The sequence below is a fragment of the Gordionus sp. m RMFG-2023 genome, chromosome 3 (assembly GCF_954871325.1).
Source record: "Gordionus sp. m RMFG-2023 chromosome 3, tfGorSpeb1-WG-v2, whole genome shotgun sequence".
Lineage (NCBI taxonomy): Eukaryota > Metazoa > Nematomorpha > Gordioida > Chordodea > Parachordodidae > Gordionus > Gordionus sp. m RMFG-2023.
In genome coordinates this window covers 44738343-44758213 of record NC_088777.1, presented here as the reverse complement: position 1 = coordinate 44758213, position 19871 = coordinate 44738343, and the positions used below count along the sequence as shown (strand labels likewise).

At 27.7% G+C, this 19871-nt stretch overlaps 1 protein-coding gene across 1 annotated transcript; it reads right to left on the bottom strand.

The window, feature by feature from the left end:
- Positions 1 to 55: 55 nt before the first annotated feature.
- On the bottom strand, positions 56 to 18843 carry LOC135927021 (protein HID1-like). The gene is made up of 20 exons (XM_065462957.1): positions 18747 to 18843; positions 18497 to 18707; positions 18346 to 18455; positions 18164 to 18205; positions 16182 to 16232; positions 15772 to 16042; positions 15124 to 15375; positions 14857 to 14966; positions 14027 to 14359; positions 13289 to 13379; positions 12286 to 12452; positions 11831 to 11909; positions 11163 to 11224; positions 10742 to 10844; positions 10204 to 10302; positions 9087 to 9136; positions 8525 to 8623; positions 8050 to 8141; positions 7511 to 7669; positions 56 to 419 (listed from the first exon to the last, which is right to left on the bottom strand). Exons 1-20 carry the CDS (start codon positions 18810 to 18812, stop codon positions 56 to 58), a joined length of 2811 nt encoding a protein of 936 aa, XP_065319029.1. The 5' UTR covers positions 18813 to 18843.
- Positions 18844 to 19871: the final 1028 nt, after the last annotated feature.

The window sequence follows — 19871 nt, the reverse complement described above, 5'->3', positions numbered from 1 at the left end:
TCATTATCTTGTTGAAATAAAAAGTTATTCCCGATCAAACACTTTCCTGATGAAATCACATGGTCCTCAAGGATTTGCCGGTATCGCTCCTTGTTAAGGATTCCTTTAATTTTGACAATGTCGGCGGTTGCCCCGGCACCAAGCACCACCACACCATAACAGACCTCCCCCCGAATTTGACTGTAGGAATTATGCAGCGATCGCTCATTCGCTCTCCAGCTGAGCGGCGGATATATCGCCTTCTTTTAGAACCGAAGATTTCGAATTTTGACTCATCACTCCATAAGACGTGGTACCAGTTTGCAGATGTCCAAAATTGATGTTCTCGTGCCCAATCTAATTGCTTGAGTTTATTTATATTGCTCAATAGTGGCTTTTCGACCGCTACCCTACTATAAAGTTCAGAGCTCCTAAGGCGCCTTTTCACAGTTGTGACATTTATCGAGATTTCCCGAGTCAGAATAATCTCCGAGCTATCTCTGAGGCGACAAGGCGTCGATTGCGTTTACTGATCCTTGCTATATACCTATCATCGCAAACTCGTTTTGCGGGGTCTTCCAGGCCTCTTTGGATTCGACATTGTATTATTGTTGCGTAATCTTTTAAATATACAATCGACTGTTCGTTGAGCTAGGGTTAATTCTCTGGCAATTCGGCGATTACTTTTACCACTTATGTGTAAATTAATTATTTTGCATTTAGTTGGAATAGAAATTTCTTTTCTTTTAATCATTTTGGTCGAATGTTCGTTAAAATATTTATAAAGACTGAAAGTTTCTTTAAACATTGATTTAAAACAAAAAAAATCTAGGAATTTTTTTTTTAAAATAATTAAAAATAGGTATTTATAAGCAGATTAGAATGTGATTAATGACTTTCTTCCAAAAAACAATGGGCAACTTAAAATTGTTGCTGAATAAAACTAATGAACCCTATTTTACCAAATTGGTCATTTTTGACATGTTATTTTCAAAGGCTAAAATTTCATAGAAAGATTTATAGAAATTCCCAGATTTTTATTTCTAAACATGTCTAGACATCTTAAACTAATTAATCAATTTGCTTTTACCCAAATAAGTTAAAAAGTATTAAGTTATTAATTTTTTTATGTAAAAATGCAGGGTGGACAGTCATTTATGGCCGGTAGTGTATATATAAACTTTGTAAGATTTAAAAAAAACAGATTTTATATAAAAGAATTAATAAAAAACATGTTATTAAAAACATATTTGTTTTTATTTGAGGTAGTTCAACACCCTACAAATTTGATTAAATATCTTGATTCATCTGACGATCTTTGACGTCATCTTTCGGTAAGTGATTTTACAAAATATTATTTAGGTATGTCATTAACTATTTATCTTCTTTCTTCTTTTTTTTAAAATTAAATTTGAAGAAAAAAAAAATTAAATTTACCAACTAACTTGTGTAAACGAAATTATCTTTTACCTGATTAGTTATATTTTATTAAATTCCTTTTTATCCATTTCTTAAAACTAAAATTTCGGTAATTTAATACTTTGTCTGCCAAGGTTACAAAATAAACAAATTAAATAAATATTAAAATGGCATGGTATTACCTCGCTTTTTATAGCCAACTTTATTTCTGGAATCATGTACTTCTAAACCATATATATCAATTATGATATTGTCCCTTACCCTCCCTCCCTTATACCATACCCCCTCTCCCTAGGTCTTACTACTACCCTCCACCTTATCCTCTTACTTCCCATTTATTTCCTCCATCGCTGTTTATGAAATTTTCTGCTTTCCTTAAAAATCTAATCTTGTTAATGTGAGGCTATTAATTTTAATAGTAATATAAATCAAATATTAACAGATAAATAATTATTTACCAATGGACTATACATATATTTTAGAGGGAATACAACTCAAACAAGTGTTCTATAAAATGTAAATTGCAACTTTTCTAAAATATAACTAACTTTTTTTAAAAAAACTAATTTTTGAAGCTACTTAAATTCACATATCTTGAAAAATGTATAACAAATAACTGGAATCCGTTACTTGTTTGATGTAACATAGCTGTAATCTTAAGTTAAAAAAAAAACTTAAATTGAACAACGCTAGAAATAATTCTGCGCTCGATTTCGCGGCAAAATATACAAAAATGAATGTTAAAATTATTCCATTAATTTATCATGCCAATTCGCGCTAACTGCGAATGCAGGATAATATTACTCTTTCCTCAGTCCATTTTTTTTCTGTCCGAGAGAATTTTTAGATTCATTTTTAAAAAATTCAAATCTTGGGGGACCTAGAAGACAATAATTACACATTTGGTATGTGCCTATTCAGGTCATAGGTGTCCATATTGTTCGAACAAACCCGAGCATATGTATATCCCCTAGGATCTTTTTAAAAAAAATTACTAATAAATCCTATTATGGGAGCTCATTGTTTAGGCTAATGTCTTTTGATTTTTTTTCTTCACCGCCTTTTATACTTCACTAGAACTCATTAGTCGATATTTATTTTTCTATATAAATACAGATATCATCGGGACCAGGAAATTTTTTAAAATTAATGTCTTATATAATTGTTAATTAATATTTATAAGTTATATCGTTTTTGAAAGCTTAAAAAAATGGCTGTGATTTATTATACTGTTATGCCTTAATTTGACAGACAATTTATTTATATGGCAAAAATAACGAATTGAGCAACAAACTTAAATTAATATTTAGAAGCTACATTATTCTTATATCAATATTTAAAAACTTCTACTTATTTTATGGCAAATATAATTAATAGTGGATATTTCCCTACACTAATTAAATTCACTATTTGCGAAAATAATATCAATATATAATTTAACAAAATGATGAAATCAAATTTTAAAAAAATATACAGAAATGTGAAATAGAAAAATGTTCATTATTATTTTAGTATAATATTTGAATAAATTGATTTGGAAAATCCTTAATAAATAGCAGAGACCTACAGGCCCGTCCCTAAGCCCGGCCCGCGTATTTAGACCAAGCCGTATTTTATATTTTTTCAAATAACCCGGGCTGGGTCTAAGAAATTTTTTTTAATACCCAGGCCCATCTAAAAAAAATTAGGGCTAGCCGGATAAAAATATAAAACTCGGGCCAAGTCGGGGCCAAAAAAAAAATCCAGGTCGGGCGATTCAAATGGTACCTCTGAAGGTCTCTGATTAATAGCAACAAGAAATGTGGACCTGGGAGTATGAAGTTGGCTGTGCTACAAAATATTTATGATGATTTTAATAATGACTTATAATATTTGCTAAAATGACCCCATCCTAGTAAAAAAAAAAAATTTTCAATAAATCTTATATTTGGGAAAGGGGAGATCAAGACAAGAAAATTTATGTATCGATTAATGCGGTCTGAGCAGCCCTGCATTGAATCAATTTCTGTCTCTAGCTCAATTCAAAATGTTTGACTAACCAAAAATTTTGTTAAACATGAAATATTGGATTGGAGAATCAGTTTAAAGGAAGGGGGAGAAAAAAATAATTTTTTTTTAAGAGTTAGAAAGGTAAATACTAATAATAATTCGGTGTTTTTTGAAAAGAATATTTTATTAAAAACAATTAGTGGGAAAAATAAAACAATTTAAAAATTTTAGGTAAGTTTAAACTATACGTGGTTGAATCAGACAGTTCCCTTGAGAAACTCTACTATATCCGAATTTTAATATTTATATCATATAAACCCCCTTATTCTTTTAGAAAATTTAAGCGAATTGAGCAGTACATTTTACCTTTGTTCTAGAGATAATTCATATTATTACAATTTTTTGGTGGTAGATGGAAAGGAAAGCGAAGGGTTATAAAAAAATAGAAACTTTGAAATTTATCTATAATTTTTCAGAGATAAGGAGGTCAAAGAAATTTGTAACACTTTTATTTCCTTTAACTTTAAAAATGGGTTTAATTTATATGTATTTTTTTTTATTAAAAATTTTAGGTCTGTCTAAAGAATATTATGATGGATTAGTGGGGCGGGCACCTAAAGTAAGCAAAAGAAAAGTGAGAAATTATGACAATTTTTGCGGTCGAACCTCGCTATTCGACTTTAAAGCATGTATTAGCTCTAGAATTACCACAGTTATCCATGTGATTTGGTACGATCTAATAAACCATAACTGATTTAATGAGCCATTCGCTGTTTCACTTTGAGTAATTATACAAAGAGGGCATAATCTAGATAAAGAAGATTTCGTAAAAAAATTATTAACTTCTAGTTGGTGTTGTTAAATGGCTCGATTTTAAGACGATTTTTAAAAACGGCTAACTCAATATTTTAGCCAGAAAATTATTGTCTAAGCCTCGAGATTTCGTTAATATATGTTCAAACATGTGTGCCACCTATGAGCAAAATCTTAAGGCTTGCATAATAATTTTCCTAATAAAATATCGAGTTAGCCGTTTTTAAAAATCGGCTCAAAATGAGCCGTTTAGCAACACTTACTTCTATAGTCTTTTAAAAAATGAAATAAAATTATTATATTTTTCAGAAAAAATAATAGGTGTAGTATGTTATGTACGTGTATAAATTGAAGATAATCAATATTTTCTTTTGACGTAGAAAAATGAGTATTGAATTATTTATAATAACAAATAATATATAATATATAAAATTTTAGGATTTAATAAAATGATGCAATTTGCTTAGGTCAACAACTATATTTATTTTATTATTTTGATAAAATTTGAAAGAAAAAAAAATTAATTTAAAAAAAAATCAATTAAAAAAAATCTAAATGAAGTAATAATTTTTTTTTATAAGTTTTATATTAAATTTATATAAAAAAAATATTTTCGTTTTTACTAAATTTATGCGGCAAATAAGAAAATTTTTATATAAAAATTAAAATAAATAGACATTATATTGGTAAGTTGTTGACACCTAGAGATTACATTAATGATTGTAAAAAAACAAAAAAAAAGGGCCTTAAGCCATTTTATTAGTAATTAATAGAAAGAAAGAAAATATTAAGAAATAATGCATTATAATTTGATTTTTTTCTTTCCTTTTATAGTAGGTTAGGGTGATCCAGTAATCGCTTAGGGCTTTGAATGTATCATTTGAATTTAATAAATGTGATTATAAAAACCGTTAACTCAATATTAGAACCAGAAAAATATTTGTCTAAGCCTCGAGATTTCACAAATGGATGTCCAAAAATTTGCATCATCTATGACCAAAATCTATTGAGTTCCGTTTATAAAAATCGGTTTAAATAGATCTGCTTAACAACACTTATTAGAACAAGATTTTGGGAAAACTAATTAATTTTATAATTTCATCAATAGGTGTACTTTATATTTCAGACAAATATATATTTTTTAAAATTTACACAATAAAAAAATCTTAAGCTGTTTATAAAGCCCATCCTTGAATATCTTGTGTTAAGAGATTCAATTATATCATCTATAAATTTATTCATAAATAAAAATAAGATAGGGATTTCAGTAAAAAAATAATTTTATTTCAAATAGTTATCGAGTAACATAAATTATATAGTTTAAAAATTTATTATGTGAATTTTTATTGGCCATTAAATATTAAGTTTTGCTTTTATTTTATTCAAATTTTACTTTATATTTTTACTTTATGTTTTCAGTGTAATATATCACTATTTGTATGGTAGAATGGATTTGGATTTAATGTATATATTAAAAAATTGTAATATAAAAAGTCATAAACTTGTATAGCTTTTACAAACAGGCAAGCTAAAAATCGGTGAGGGCCGGCTCGACCCGTGAAAATTTTTTATTGGGTTTAACCAGGCCGGCAAAAATATATCTTATTCACGTTGTTTGGCCCCGCGCGTTATAATGTTTTTTCTATGAAGGAAAACGTCACTAATTTTTTTTAATTATCAACTTTAAAACATTTTCAAAACTTCATCCTAACTCGCCAAAATATTTTACACGAATTATTCGCCCCAAGCTTGGGTTATTCTTTTAGAAATAAGTTTATTTTATTATTTCTTAAAAACCAGAGACCTGGAGCAAGGGCTTTTTTGCGTTTCTGCTACTTTCCGGTTCTGAAAAAGTTCCTGAATTAAATATCTGATTTTATATTTATTTATTATCGAATCGGATAAAATTTTTAAGTAATAATAATACATTATTCTTTAAAAGATTATCCCTGAATTGTGAGATGGGCATAAATTATGGAGTGGTGAACTAATTAAACAGATCGAATTTTGTATTTAATTTATTCAAACAATACACTAGAGCTCTGAGAAATAGGACCGAAAACAATATTATGCATCTCTGATTTATTGCCTAAATATAGGATGCTAAAAAATTACTTGCATTCGTTACCCTATACAGTTTTGCGCTATTTTATAGGTATATTTTTGGAACCTTTGCAAATTGTTCCCGAGATATTTCTGGGTATACCATTCTCATTCAATCAATTTAATTATTCCAGGTCTCCCTGATATAAACCAATATAAACAATATGAGAATACATGTTGATCTTTTTATACCGGCATTTATATTTCTTACCATATTGAATCCATATCTTATCTATTTTTTTAAATCTGAAACGAAAAAGATAGATGTTTTTGGAAAAAAATAAGTATTTAAGACTATACAAGTATCTTCTAAAAAACTATTTCAAGGATATATTTTCTGGTATTACCCAAGTCAGAGAAAATTAAAGATTTTAAAAAAAGGTTCGAACATAATAATAAAAGTATAAAATTTTATTCTTTATTTATTTAAAAATTATATGACAATCAAGTGTAATTTGTATAATTAATTAATTTATAATTATATAAATTGTAAAACATAGTTTAAAAATAAATAAAATCTTTATCCTTCTACCCCCTATTTTAGGTTTAGGACAAAAGTATACAAAATACCCCCAACCATAAAGGAATCATTTAAAAAAAAACATTTTTTAAAATATTAAAATTAATATATAAATAGTTAAATATTAATTGATGAGTCAAGTGACTTACAATTATCATGATTTGGGATTTATTAAATTAACATAATATTATTAGATAATAGTCAATTTTTTAATACTGTAAAACATTGATATTAAAATTTACTAATTCAATATGACAGGAGCGCGACTATGAAATTTATACTCATTTTAAAAAAAAAATGTCATAATTTCTTGATTTCAAATAATTTGATATCTGTTTCGAACCATATAGGCGGATCCATATTCCTTATTATACAAATAAAAAAAATAAATACAAGTTATTTTAAATACAACCGTAAATGCTTTAAATATAATATATTTTAGATGGGGTCGCTATCATTGAAGATTCAGGCTGCATCAAAAAAATAGCCAATAAGATATTAATCAGTCCAGTTAAATTGGTATTCACCCAGCCTAAAAGCCCGTTTAAAAAAAATGGCCAGGTCTTAAACACTCGGTTGTTGGACTTCATTAGTCGTTGGGGATAGAAGAAAGTATTACTCATAAATATAGCGAGTTATGCCTAAAACAATTCTAATAAAGCAACTGAGATTTATTTTCTTTATTACTTCAAGTATATGAATCCCCATATATATGTGAGGAACCAAAGACTAGTGGATCGGTTCGTTTGATATTTTCGAATGAGTATAGGATGAGGAACGGGTAAGAGTCCTACCAACGTACCGTGATGCAAAAATTTCAGTATCTCGCTTTCGTCGTTTGATTTACTTTTCAAGTAAAGCATAATATACAATTTATAAAATATAAAAACAAATATCGTAGCTATAAAGGAAATGCTTTTAAATTCTCAAAAAAAATTTATGAAGTAATCAGGGAAGAAAATGGTAAAATAAAAATTATTTAAATAATTACTAAGTCTAAATTTTAACGTAGAGATAGATAGATAGGTAGATGGATGGATGGATATAGATATATAGATAGATTAGAGATATATAGATAGATTAGAGATAAATAGATAAAGAGAAAGAAAGAAAGAAAGAAAGAAAGAAAGAAAGAAAGAAAGAAAGAAAGAAAGAAAGAAAGAAAGAAAGAAAGAAAGAAAGAAAGAAAGAAAGAAAGAAAGAAAGAAAGAAAGAAAGAATATTACTTTTCAATGCATATCCTCTCTATCTGAGGGATTAAAACTTGCAAAAGTCGTAAAATTGTTTGTAATGGCATCTTTTGTTTTATTGTAGAAGCCTGAATTTGTAAGATAGTTCATAAATACTTATAAATATATCAAGAAAGAGGGAGAAAATAATATTGTACCTTCAGTAACTCCGTATTGAATGTATCAATTATCTAACAAACAAATAAAATTACATTGTCTTAAAATTGTTCATAAACTTATTTTAAAAATAAAATGGCTTCAGGTTGATTAGAAAAAATCATAAAAGTTCACGGTTAGAGAAATTATAAAGATTCGTTCCTGCTCAGCTGTTAAATTCATGCCCGAGTAACTCTATCATATAAACTCTTTATAAAATAAATAACGATCACTATGCTTTTTGCGGAGATAACGTTCATTTAAATGGACATACAATTTATTGATAGTAGTGTAATTAGGAATAAGAAAAATATACCCAAGCAGAATTAGGCTTCCATTTGATTTTGTTATTCCCATTAAACGCGTCATTGGCATCATAAAATGAATCGTTGTTCATAAAGTTGTCCGAGCAGATCTTAAAAAAATTTTTTTAGGGGTTTATGCCCATTAAATTAACGTTCGTCAATGAATAAGAAATAACCCTCATGCAATTATGATCGGTGGTAGTGGTAGAATTCTCGCCTAGCCCCTCATGCAATTATAACATTATACATTTTTTTTCAAATTTTAATTCGCCCCCCCCCAACCAAGGAATTTTCAATTGGGTGTAGAATTTTTTTTTTAAATTATAGGCTAAAATTTATTGCAATGTACAGACTTTTAAAGACCATATTTATTGTACTACTGGTTAAATATATAAATTTTAGAATAAGAATCAGCTAATATTATTGAGCATAATGATAATATTGATTTCGATAATTGTTGTAAATTGATGAATTTTATATTTATTAGACTATAATTTACTTTAAATTGCGCTATATATTTCAATAAAAAACAATTTCAAAATTACAAAAAATAATGAATATATATAATTATACCTTCGATGACTTAATTCCATTAGGATCTTGGACTTCCTCTTTCACTTTATCTAAAAAACCAAAATTATTTATAGATATACTATCTATTCGGGTGGCACTTAAATATAATTTATAATTATAGATAATCTAAAAAGAAATAATTGAATGCCTAGTATACAAGGAATAAATATACCAAGTTAAATATTTTAAATCAGATCAGTTAGTTGGTAGATGGAGGGCGGGTAAAAAAAATAGCAAATTTTTTATATTTAATTCGACTTATTATGTTATTTCGCTCAAAGTTAAAACTGAAACGCTTTAAAAAAATTTTCTTAATTGCTCAGAATTTAAAATACATAATTATCATCATTCTAGGTCCTTGGGTCTAGGTCAAGAGATGGTGGGTAAAAACTTTTTCTAAATAGCCATTAGAGTAAATAAAAATATTAAATTGAATTTATTCAGAAAGGTTTGGACTCCATTTACCAAATATCGAGGCCTACATAATATTATTTTGACTAAAATCTTATCCGGGGTGTTTTTACAAATCGACCCAAATCGGGTGGTATAACAATACTTAAATTCATCTATCTTTTATGCGAATGGGCCATATATCTAGAAAACAATAACAAAATCTGCGAAAAAAAGGAAATATTTATGGATTTAGTTTACTATTATTTTAAAAAAATGTTAAATGTTGACATTTTGATAAAAAATTAAACTGAATCGAAAATTCTTTTAATTAAAAAAAACATTTTCAAAGTGTTTCAAGAGGAATAATTAAAATATTTCGAATGTTTAATTTTATCTCAATTTCATATAACCATTACCATATTTAAAAAAAAATGATTCAGTTTTAAAAAATATATATTATTTTAACCAATAATTGTGGTCCCGAAAATTTATAAATCATATTTAAAAAAAAATAAATATAAATAAATTTTAAAGTACTGAGAAAAAATATTTTAAAACAATTAAGCGACTAGTTATTAGCATTTCATTTTCCTGAGAGATTCATCAATTTGATTTTTCATTTTTATTTTTGTTTTTTTTTCTAGGCAATAAGTACTATTTTTTTCTTCTAAAAACGATTATATTAGGAGCCTCTTATTTATGCTTAAAAAAATATATATATTACCATGCAAATGATTCAATAATGTTTGATCCGTGGGCAAGTTCAACAAATTGTAAAATACTTTTCGTTTTTTGATAATCTGATACACTAAGGTGGAATTTCCTAAACAAAAAATGTATATACAGGATATGGAATATCGATTTCAAGAAATGGTGAGAAGAAAAAAAATTATTGTTCTAGAATCCGATAATCCCCCCGCTCTCAGAATTATAGGCAAAATAGTTCCTATTATTTCAGATATTATTCTTTATGATCGCGGGCACGTCCTCTTTTGTAAATAGAAATCTGTTTAACCGCCTATATAACTTCCTCTATAATAGAATAAAAAAGAAAGAGATTTATTTAGATTTAGCGCACACACTTAATAGAAAACAGAATAGGGTGTCCTAATTCTAAATCTGAATACATGTCTAAACAGAAATAAACTTCAAAGGTAAGACGATTCAGGGCATATCTTCTGCTTTATTAGTTAATATTAAAATATTTTTTTAAAAAAAATATATAAATATACAATTATAAAATTATAAATAAATGAATATACCATCGAATTGATATTGGATCAAATTATTGAGCGTTTCTAAAAGGAAAAATACTAAACGGTAATTGTACGGTTTGGCATAGATGAAATGCGGATCGGCGAATCCCTATTGTCAAAACATTTACGAAATTTAATTTGATATATATATACATAGTTTATTAAATAAATTACGTATTACGTTATTTTATTAAATAAAATCTTATGATAACTTTCACTGTATCAGAGTTTGAAAAAAAAAATACTTAAAAAAAAGAATATTTTTGATCAAATTTTGCCTAAAAAAATGATGCCATATATTATTTGTGGAAAATTTTTATAAATATTTTGTAATTTTAATTATAAATTCTTTTTTCCAATCTCTAGAATTATCTATGTAGAATTTAAGAATTTTTTTTAATACAAAAAATTTAATAATGAGTCATACTTCTAAAAGGTGCAAAAGCTTTTTGGCAGTGATCATGGATAAACCTTTGAGGTATGGCGAAACTATATATAAAAAATTTTTTTTTAAAGTTTTCGTTTTTTCTTCCTTTTTTTTAACTTTAAATTTTCCGTTGTTATATTTAATCAGAGTTTGAAAACAGAAATTGGAAATCATCTTTTAAAAATTTATAGGAACCATTTAAAATTTACAAGATGGTTTATTCTTGGTTTAAATGTCTTTTTTTAAAAAACTCATATCGTTAACAAAGTTTGACGGAAGAAGATCCTGGAATCCTCCCGAAAAATTTTCAAAAATATTCAGAAACGGAAGAACCATAAGTTTTAGTAACAAGTTCTAAACTCTGTATTTAATGTTTTTTTAAATACAATATAGTAAATTAGTCAATATGCGAATTGTTTTTGTATAATAATGACTCCTCCAAGGTTCATGACAAAATTATTTGAGATTTATGGGATAGACATTCTTCTACAGATAATTGAAATACATTTCCGGTAAAATTTCACAATAGAATCAAATGCTTCTTGTTAATATTAAAAAATTAATGACTTTGAGAGGCCGCCAAGGATGATTCTAAGGCAATTCCGATCAAAGGTAAAATTGGAACCAACTTAATATATATATCAAATAAATAGCGAATATAAATTAACTGTTAACTATGATGATGAGCAGGCTCTCGTAAAGATTACTTAGCTTGTAATGTCCTCTCACTATAATCTCGTGAAAAATCTGTATTTAAAGAAAAATATATATAATATATTAAATATGATAGACATTTTATTTTTTTTATCAGAGCTTGGAAACGGAAATACTCTTTAAAAACTTTCTAGAAAACCGGAAGAAAGCAGATTTTTCAAAAAAATAAAAGATTTCATTTGTATAACACTTGATGCCTCATTTTAGAGAAAAACTTTAAAAGTAATCTGGAACAAATATGGTTCAAAAGTTTGACGCGCGGTTACAAGAGTTTAGGTCCCAGGTTATTGCGCCTAAAGATTGGTTAATTAACTTTGCCTTTTAGGAAGGACTAATTATGAAAATAATAATAAAACAAATTAATTTAAAAAGAATGAATTTCTTAAATATATACATAATATATATGTACCAATAGCAAAATGTCGGCGTGATTGAGTTTGTTTGTAGCCGTGATGATAGGAATCTCATTCTTGAATAAATTACCAGAATATGGTTTATTGAGTCGTACTCCTAAGTTTCTTTCCCCACTTAAAACAAGCAAAACGAATATACCGACGTGTATAATACCCATTTTTGCTTGATGAATATGTTTAGTAATTAAAAAAAAAAAGGTTAAAAATAATTCTAAACTTTAAAGATTATTTCGTCATATGAATTGTGTAAGATTTATTCCAAAAATCGAACAGGTATAACGTTTACATTTTTCTGGTGAAAAATCTTGTATAAGGGTTCAAAAATTAATTTCAAGCTTTAGGTATATCAATTAGCTGACAATTTATTCTCTCGCACATATTTGGAATCATATGGAGAAAGTTATATTTAAAGTCTTGAACTGGCGTCCCGTAAGTTCCTACTAGCGCGGTAAAGACAAGATGTTGAGAAATGAAGAGATAGGTACTCATTCTCACTAACTCCTATAACGTTTTTTAAATAGTATATTATGAGGGAACCAATTCAAAACGTCTACCGTATTCTTATTATTCATCAGACCCAAACTGAACTCAAGCCGCTAAAAATGTTGACACCCGAACCTTCGCCGAGCCTTTAAAAAGTCGGCGAATTGGTTTAAACGTTTTAATATCATAACTCTTTTAAAGATTATGATCAATCAATCTAGAATGGGCGATCCATATCGGTTCCCATTTTTAGATTAAACAATTCTATTATAATTAATAATAAATACTGTTAATTTGTTATTTATTTATAAATTATGAATATTTTTAATATCGACAATAATAAAATAAGCGTTAGTTTCTTCATATATGGGCTGAAATTTGTAGGTGAAAGCGTTCGAACCGACTTTTAACAGTTCAAACTAAAACGATAATTTTTTATAAACCGGACCTAAACCTAACCCCGATATTTGGTTCTGTTAGGATTCATGAATAATATTAATAATTTGTCGGCCTTACATTCATCCATTTTGGATTCATTCAAGTGGTACAAAATTGGCAAGATTATGTCCAAAACTTTGTTTGTTTTCATGAGATGTGAAACGAATTTCTAAAAAAATAATAATATAATACAAGTTGCGACGATACCTTGAAAATTTTAAAAATATAATATGCAATATGGCGGCTCTCTCTATAAATGTGAATTTTAAGAAAAAAAGAAATTAACTAAATCGGGGAAATGTCTAATCAAACTAAAAATGATAAATTCTGATGTTAAAATTTCATTTGTCATAGACCCTTCAGAGGTCAAAATTTGATACACGGCCCGAATATAAATTTTTATTTTTTAAATTTACCTATCCCGGGGTTTTAAATCATTTTCAGACCCATTTTGAAAATTATTTCTCCAGTTGATTAATTGATATAATTTAAATTCATCTTTTAAAAAAAAATCAGCCTAGTCTCGATTTTTACTTTTTTAAAATCCGGTCAGAATTCTTACCGTACTAGGCTCACATCCGCGGACCTGCAGATCTCTGATTTTTTAGAGATGAATTAGGTACCCCCCCCCCCCACAAAATATTTTACAATTGGAGACCAGGTGCATGTATCTGTAAAATGTTGGCGTGTCTCAAACGCCTCTGTTATTCCCCAACTATATAGTTACTCAATTGATAAAAATGGCTTAACCAATATCTATAAATGTAACGACTTCCTAATTAACTTCCTAAAAAATTTTTTTAAAACAATATAAACTTTGTTGAGATCGCAGAAAAGCCAAAAAAGAACCATGACCTCTTGATTGAGTTGACATATCTTTACTGCTCCTTTGCCGGAAAAGGGGTTTAAATGCAGGGCTTCCAGGATTCCACCCAAACCATTAACGCCACCATTCTTTAAACCGTTCGTCGTGGTATGATTGACGGGATTGTGGCAAACATTCGAAACGTTGTAGGAGTTACTGAAATTCGGATTGTAAAACGGTAGCGATTCGTTGAGTAACCCAATCATCCCCTTAAGCACGAAATCGAAATCCTCTTCATGATGAAGGCGGCTGAGGTAGAGTGAAAATAAATTTTTGGAATTTTCCTTGTTGCAAATAAAAAAAGAAGGTAAACGATTATTTAATGTTATAAGAATGAAAATAACCGATTTTTATCATTTAAAAAAAAAAAATTTTTTTTGTCAGGAATAAATATTTTGATTTTTATAAATCAATCCTAAAATGAGGATGAAATGTTATTATGTATTAAATACATTTTTAAGCTAAACCAATATGCTTGTAAATAAGGAGTATGCAGCAAAAATATATAAATTAATTAAATAATAGAGTGATGTGGTGTTTAAGCATGAACGAAGGACGAGAGATGACTGGGTGAAGAGACGTTGGCCTCGAAGAAACCCCACGACCAGGATGAAGGGTATATATAACAGATGACATGAGAAAAATGGATTTTACAAATAGCGATTTCCAGAACTGTTAGGAATTAGAGGGGAAACTGACCTATCCGGACAAACCTGGAAAACCGACACTAAACGGAGGAGAAAATGTCTAATTTTAAATAACAAATGTTGTGGCTGAATACCGTATTTTTTGTTTCGGGTTCTTCTAAAGATTTTAAGGAATGTGATTCATAGGATAAAACGACAAGTAAGATATGGAGGCATAACTCTACCAAGACATCTCGATCTTTATCTGTAAGTATTTTATTTTTATTATGGACCAAAATTAGTTGTAAGAATTTGAAATCATCGAATAAAAAAAAATTCTCGCAAACCGTTAATTAAAACTAAAGTAACGAGGATGATAAATTATACCAATAGAATTTATATTTATTTATTTTTCAAAAAACTTTGAGATCCGAATCTGAATAGATTAGCGTACCAATGCGAACTGGAGGCTTGATTACAGAAGCATTCCTTGCCCCTGTCGCAAACTACGTTAAGGAGAGAAGTGAATATGGAAAGTGTGTGCCTGTTAGCCTGACTCGAAAAGTATTCTATCCAGGGATCCTTGGCAGGGGATACGAAATTATTCGCTTCTTCGACAAAGTAATTGTAGTTGTAATCGTCGCTAGGAAGATCGTTGGTGCAACCATTATGGGCTAGGCAAGGAAAAAAAGCATGAGTTTGAAGATGCAAATTTATTATTGAATCGATATCGGTAACATTATCTCTTTGAGTTAAAGGGTGAAATTCAATTATATTACGCGCATGGAAAAGCTTTACAATGATCAAGAAATATAAATTAGATGGGGAAACGGATTTTTAAAAAAAACGACCAGGAAAAGATAAAGGGGTTAACCTAAATTCTATCTTTTCCAATTGCATAATCAGAGTTTAGAACCGGAAGTTGAACTCACGGGATCGAGAAAATTTTAAAAATAAGAATCTACTTTTTAAAATCTTAAATATTTGGAACCGAAACAAGACCCCCCCCCTTTCCTTTTATAAATTAATATGATCATAATTTAATTTACACATAATTATGATAGTGATACCTGTATCTCCCAACTCTAAACTTTGATATCCTCCTGTGGTCTCTTCCGCTCTCAAATCGTTGCCTTCGTTACAAGTCGTATCAGTCCCGCAATCAACTGAAGCCACACAATCCTTATATAAATTTTGGGATAGACAAGTCAGAAGGAGCCTCAATATTTCAACCCTATTGCAGTCGTACTTGAGGCATTTGTTTTGGTTCGAAGAAAACCCCACACCATTTTCCCATATGTATTCGCAACTATCCAAATTTGTTATATCCTCTAATCCTTCCTGCAGAAATATGAACATGTATATTTTGTAATTGAGTTGCATTTTTTTTAATTAAAAATTAAATACATATTTTTTATCACAATATTTAAGTTTACTTCTCTTATACAAGAAAAAATATACCATTAAGTTAAAGAATTACCGGAAAAATTTTGTGAGAACCAACTGTGAAATCAGGACAAAACATTAGATCCTTCAATTTTTTTTTATAAGAATGTAAATAATTAAAAATAAATATGCTTTGTGTTTTGTAAGAGCATAAAGGAAATAATTAATAAGGACAATTAAGTTATTGGATGACATTGCCATAAGACGCTTAAAAATTTAAAAAGAATAATAATTTAATCAATTCCGATATTTCATTTAATGTTTCTTTTTTTTAAAAAAAAAATAATTATGTTACGATATCTCGAATTTTAATTTTAGGCATTTTCGTTATTTAAACTAAAGCTTCCTTTCCATAGGTCCTTCCTGAATGTTTTAAATTCTTTAAAATTTTAGGTTTAAAAAACGATAGTGTTAATTGATGAGAACTATGCATCCCTATTTAAAATTAGTTTTAATTATCGAGATATTCTTATTCATCTAGAATGCGTTGAACGCAAAGTATGGCTATATATATTTCAGCTAAAAAAAAGGGTGTTTTCAGAAAATATAATGGCAAGCATGTTAGGGGGGGGGGGGGTTGATATTCTTTTCAGGGTTTAACACTATATAAGGTAGAGATCTGCAAAAAGTAGGCCCGGCACAAAATAAATCTGGTTTGGGCTGGATCGGGCCATTTTTTAAAAAAATTCAGGCCGGATTGGGTTGGGCCTCAGAAATTTTTTAAAATATATCTAAATTATCAATTTCATGTTGAATTTTATGTAAGATAAAAATATTTGATTCTATCTATAGAAACTAGACGCTGTATAACATATATCGTTTATTTCGAGTTATTTATAAAAATTAATTTCTACATTTATAATAAATTCGGGCCGGGCCGGTAAATTTTTTCAAAAATAATTTCGGGTTTGGACAAGGCCGGCAATAAAAAATTTTAAGTTCGGGCTGGACCTGGCAAAACTTTATTTCGGGCCAGGCTGGGCTCGAAAAATTAGGCCCGATGCAGATCACTAATATAAAGTATTACAACATGCAATTAAATGTTTAAATTTTGAAAATTTGGTTTTATAATATATTTTTTTTATTAATAAGTTTTTACCCATGTATATAGAATCTCAAATAAAACAAACTTTTTCTCACTTTTAATACAAACTTAATTTGACTAAAAGGTTCTAACACCACTTTTTTTAAAATCACTTCAATTTAAAAAAAAATCAGTATATAATAAAATTTTAAAATATGATTTGTTATAGTTTAGGTATATATATCTAAAATTTAAAAAAATTGTCCAAATATCTTAATTTTTGCTAGAGAGCAGTGTTTCTTTTAAAATCACCCTAAAAAATGGATCTGAATGGGTATGGAACTAGGGACATGCCAATGATTTTTAAAAAAGGCTAAGACTTTAGCCAAAATAAAATTAACCAAGTGTGAATTTGCTCACATGTTATAAAAATGTTTGGATATCTATGGGAAATTTTGAGGCCTAGGTAATAATATTTTGGCCCTTAATCTAGTCTTTTTTTTAAATCAGCTAATCAAGCCATAAAAACAAAATACAGTTAATAATTTGTAAATATTAGTTGGTTTTTTTATTATAAAATAATGATTTTTTTATGAAATTGTTTCAAAGATGTAAATAAAAAAACAATATAAATATTGGATTAGTTATCAGATAAGTTTTATTATATGGATCAGATCGCATTGTTGAAAAATTTGAGGATGAAGGATCCTTGTAATATCAGACATCAATATGTATTTTTATTAAAATAAAATATGAAATAGAGAACCCTGTTTATTTAAATTCCCAAACTAGTAATTTGTAAGTGTGCATTTTTTAATAAAATGTTAAAATGCAATTATAAATCTTTAGGTAGAAATATTTAATTCTTTAAAAAAATATATATACATTTAAAAGATTTTCTCCTTTAAAAATCAATATTTAAAAATAATTTCAATATTTTATATTGGTTTTTATTTTACAATCAGTAGTATATTATTAAAATAAATACTTACACATAGGATAGTTAGCAATGTTTTTCCAAGTGGTAAAGGTATCTTAATAATAAGAGATATATATATTTATTTTAGTTATATACAAATTCTTATCTTTTGATAAACAATATTATAATTAATTAGAATCATATTTTTTTTGAAATAATAATTTCAAATGTTAAATTTTGAAAAGAAAAATTAACTTCAGAAATAATTTTTTCTTTAGATGAATTTGACCAAAAAAAATCTTGCCAATCTTCATCTTGAAATATATGAGGCAATATACGAGTAAGCATTTTTAGGCAATTTAAAACTATAATAGATTGAGAAAACATATTAATTACAAAGATATACCAGCCTTCTGATCTAGATTATTTTGACATGATGCTTTAGCAGCAAGATAAATTCTTTCTATATTTTTATAAAACAAAGCAGCTAAATTATAAGGACTCAATTCCTTCATTTTTTTCAATTCGCCAGCAGTAAATAATATAAACATATCTTGAATTTGAATGTTATGGGTTGTCCACAACTGTTCCCAATATGCTTCATCTTTTAATTCAACCTAAAAATACATTATTCATAAAATTAAAGTATGCAACACCTGCGTTTTAGATAATAACTTTAAAAATAGCTTTCTTATAGTCATTTTAACATCATTGCTTTGCATACTTTATCGATTTTTTAAATATTTTTTAAATTTATGAATGCTATGCAAATTATAAATTTTTGCAAATATCATATGTTTTTAATTAAAATAATATAAAATAAAAATATTATTTTAAAAAAAGAGTGACATCTAAAACATTTTTAGTCCTGTCTAGAAGAGTTTTGGGAGGCATTCCTAGGCAATTCATCTATCGGATAGACCACTCTTTTGGCTAAAAATTTAGCCCTCTTTAGCAAAATATACTTAAAGCAGACACACCTAAAGTCAAGTAGTTTGCCAAAAATATTTGCAATTTACAAATTTTAAACATAAAAAAATGTTATAAATTTTTTTAATCTATAGTTAGATGAATATAGAGCATACTATGAACTAAAATTAATTATAAATTTTAAGCATCGAATAAAAATTTGAGAACATTTATACTCGACCAAAAATAAATTTTACATTTCATTTCGTCATTTTATGAAAAAAGTTTAAAACACTTTTAACTAGTTTAATTGCCCAAACTAATGGGCTTTAATCATTCATCTAATGTCCCGTATTTATCATTAATATTTAATTTTCTAATTTTAATAGGATAATGGATAAATACTTTTTCCAATAGAGCATGAAAGTCGAATGGTAAAAAACCATGTTTCCATTAAAATCTAGAAATTATATTTTAATTCTAACATAAATTCAACCATAGTTAGGGATTGCTTCACTTTAAAAGTTTATTTGATTATTAGGCTATAATTTAATTTTCAGTCTAGATCTATAGCCTAGGAGCAGCGTCTGGGAGGGGGGAGGTAGGAGACAAATGCCTCCAAAATATATTGGCACTTTTGGGGGTAGGTATTGATTTTTGGGGGTTGATATTGATTTTTTGGGGGTAGGTGATTAAGATTTTATTAATTGTAAAACTTCTAAAATAAGAAGTGGCAAGATACATGAACATTATAAACATAAAAATCCTCCTATCAAGCCATATGATATGAAATTTACAAAGGTAGCCATCAAAAGAGATAATAATAATTGGGTATCCTTAAATTGTGATATTCCATATAATATCACAAATGG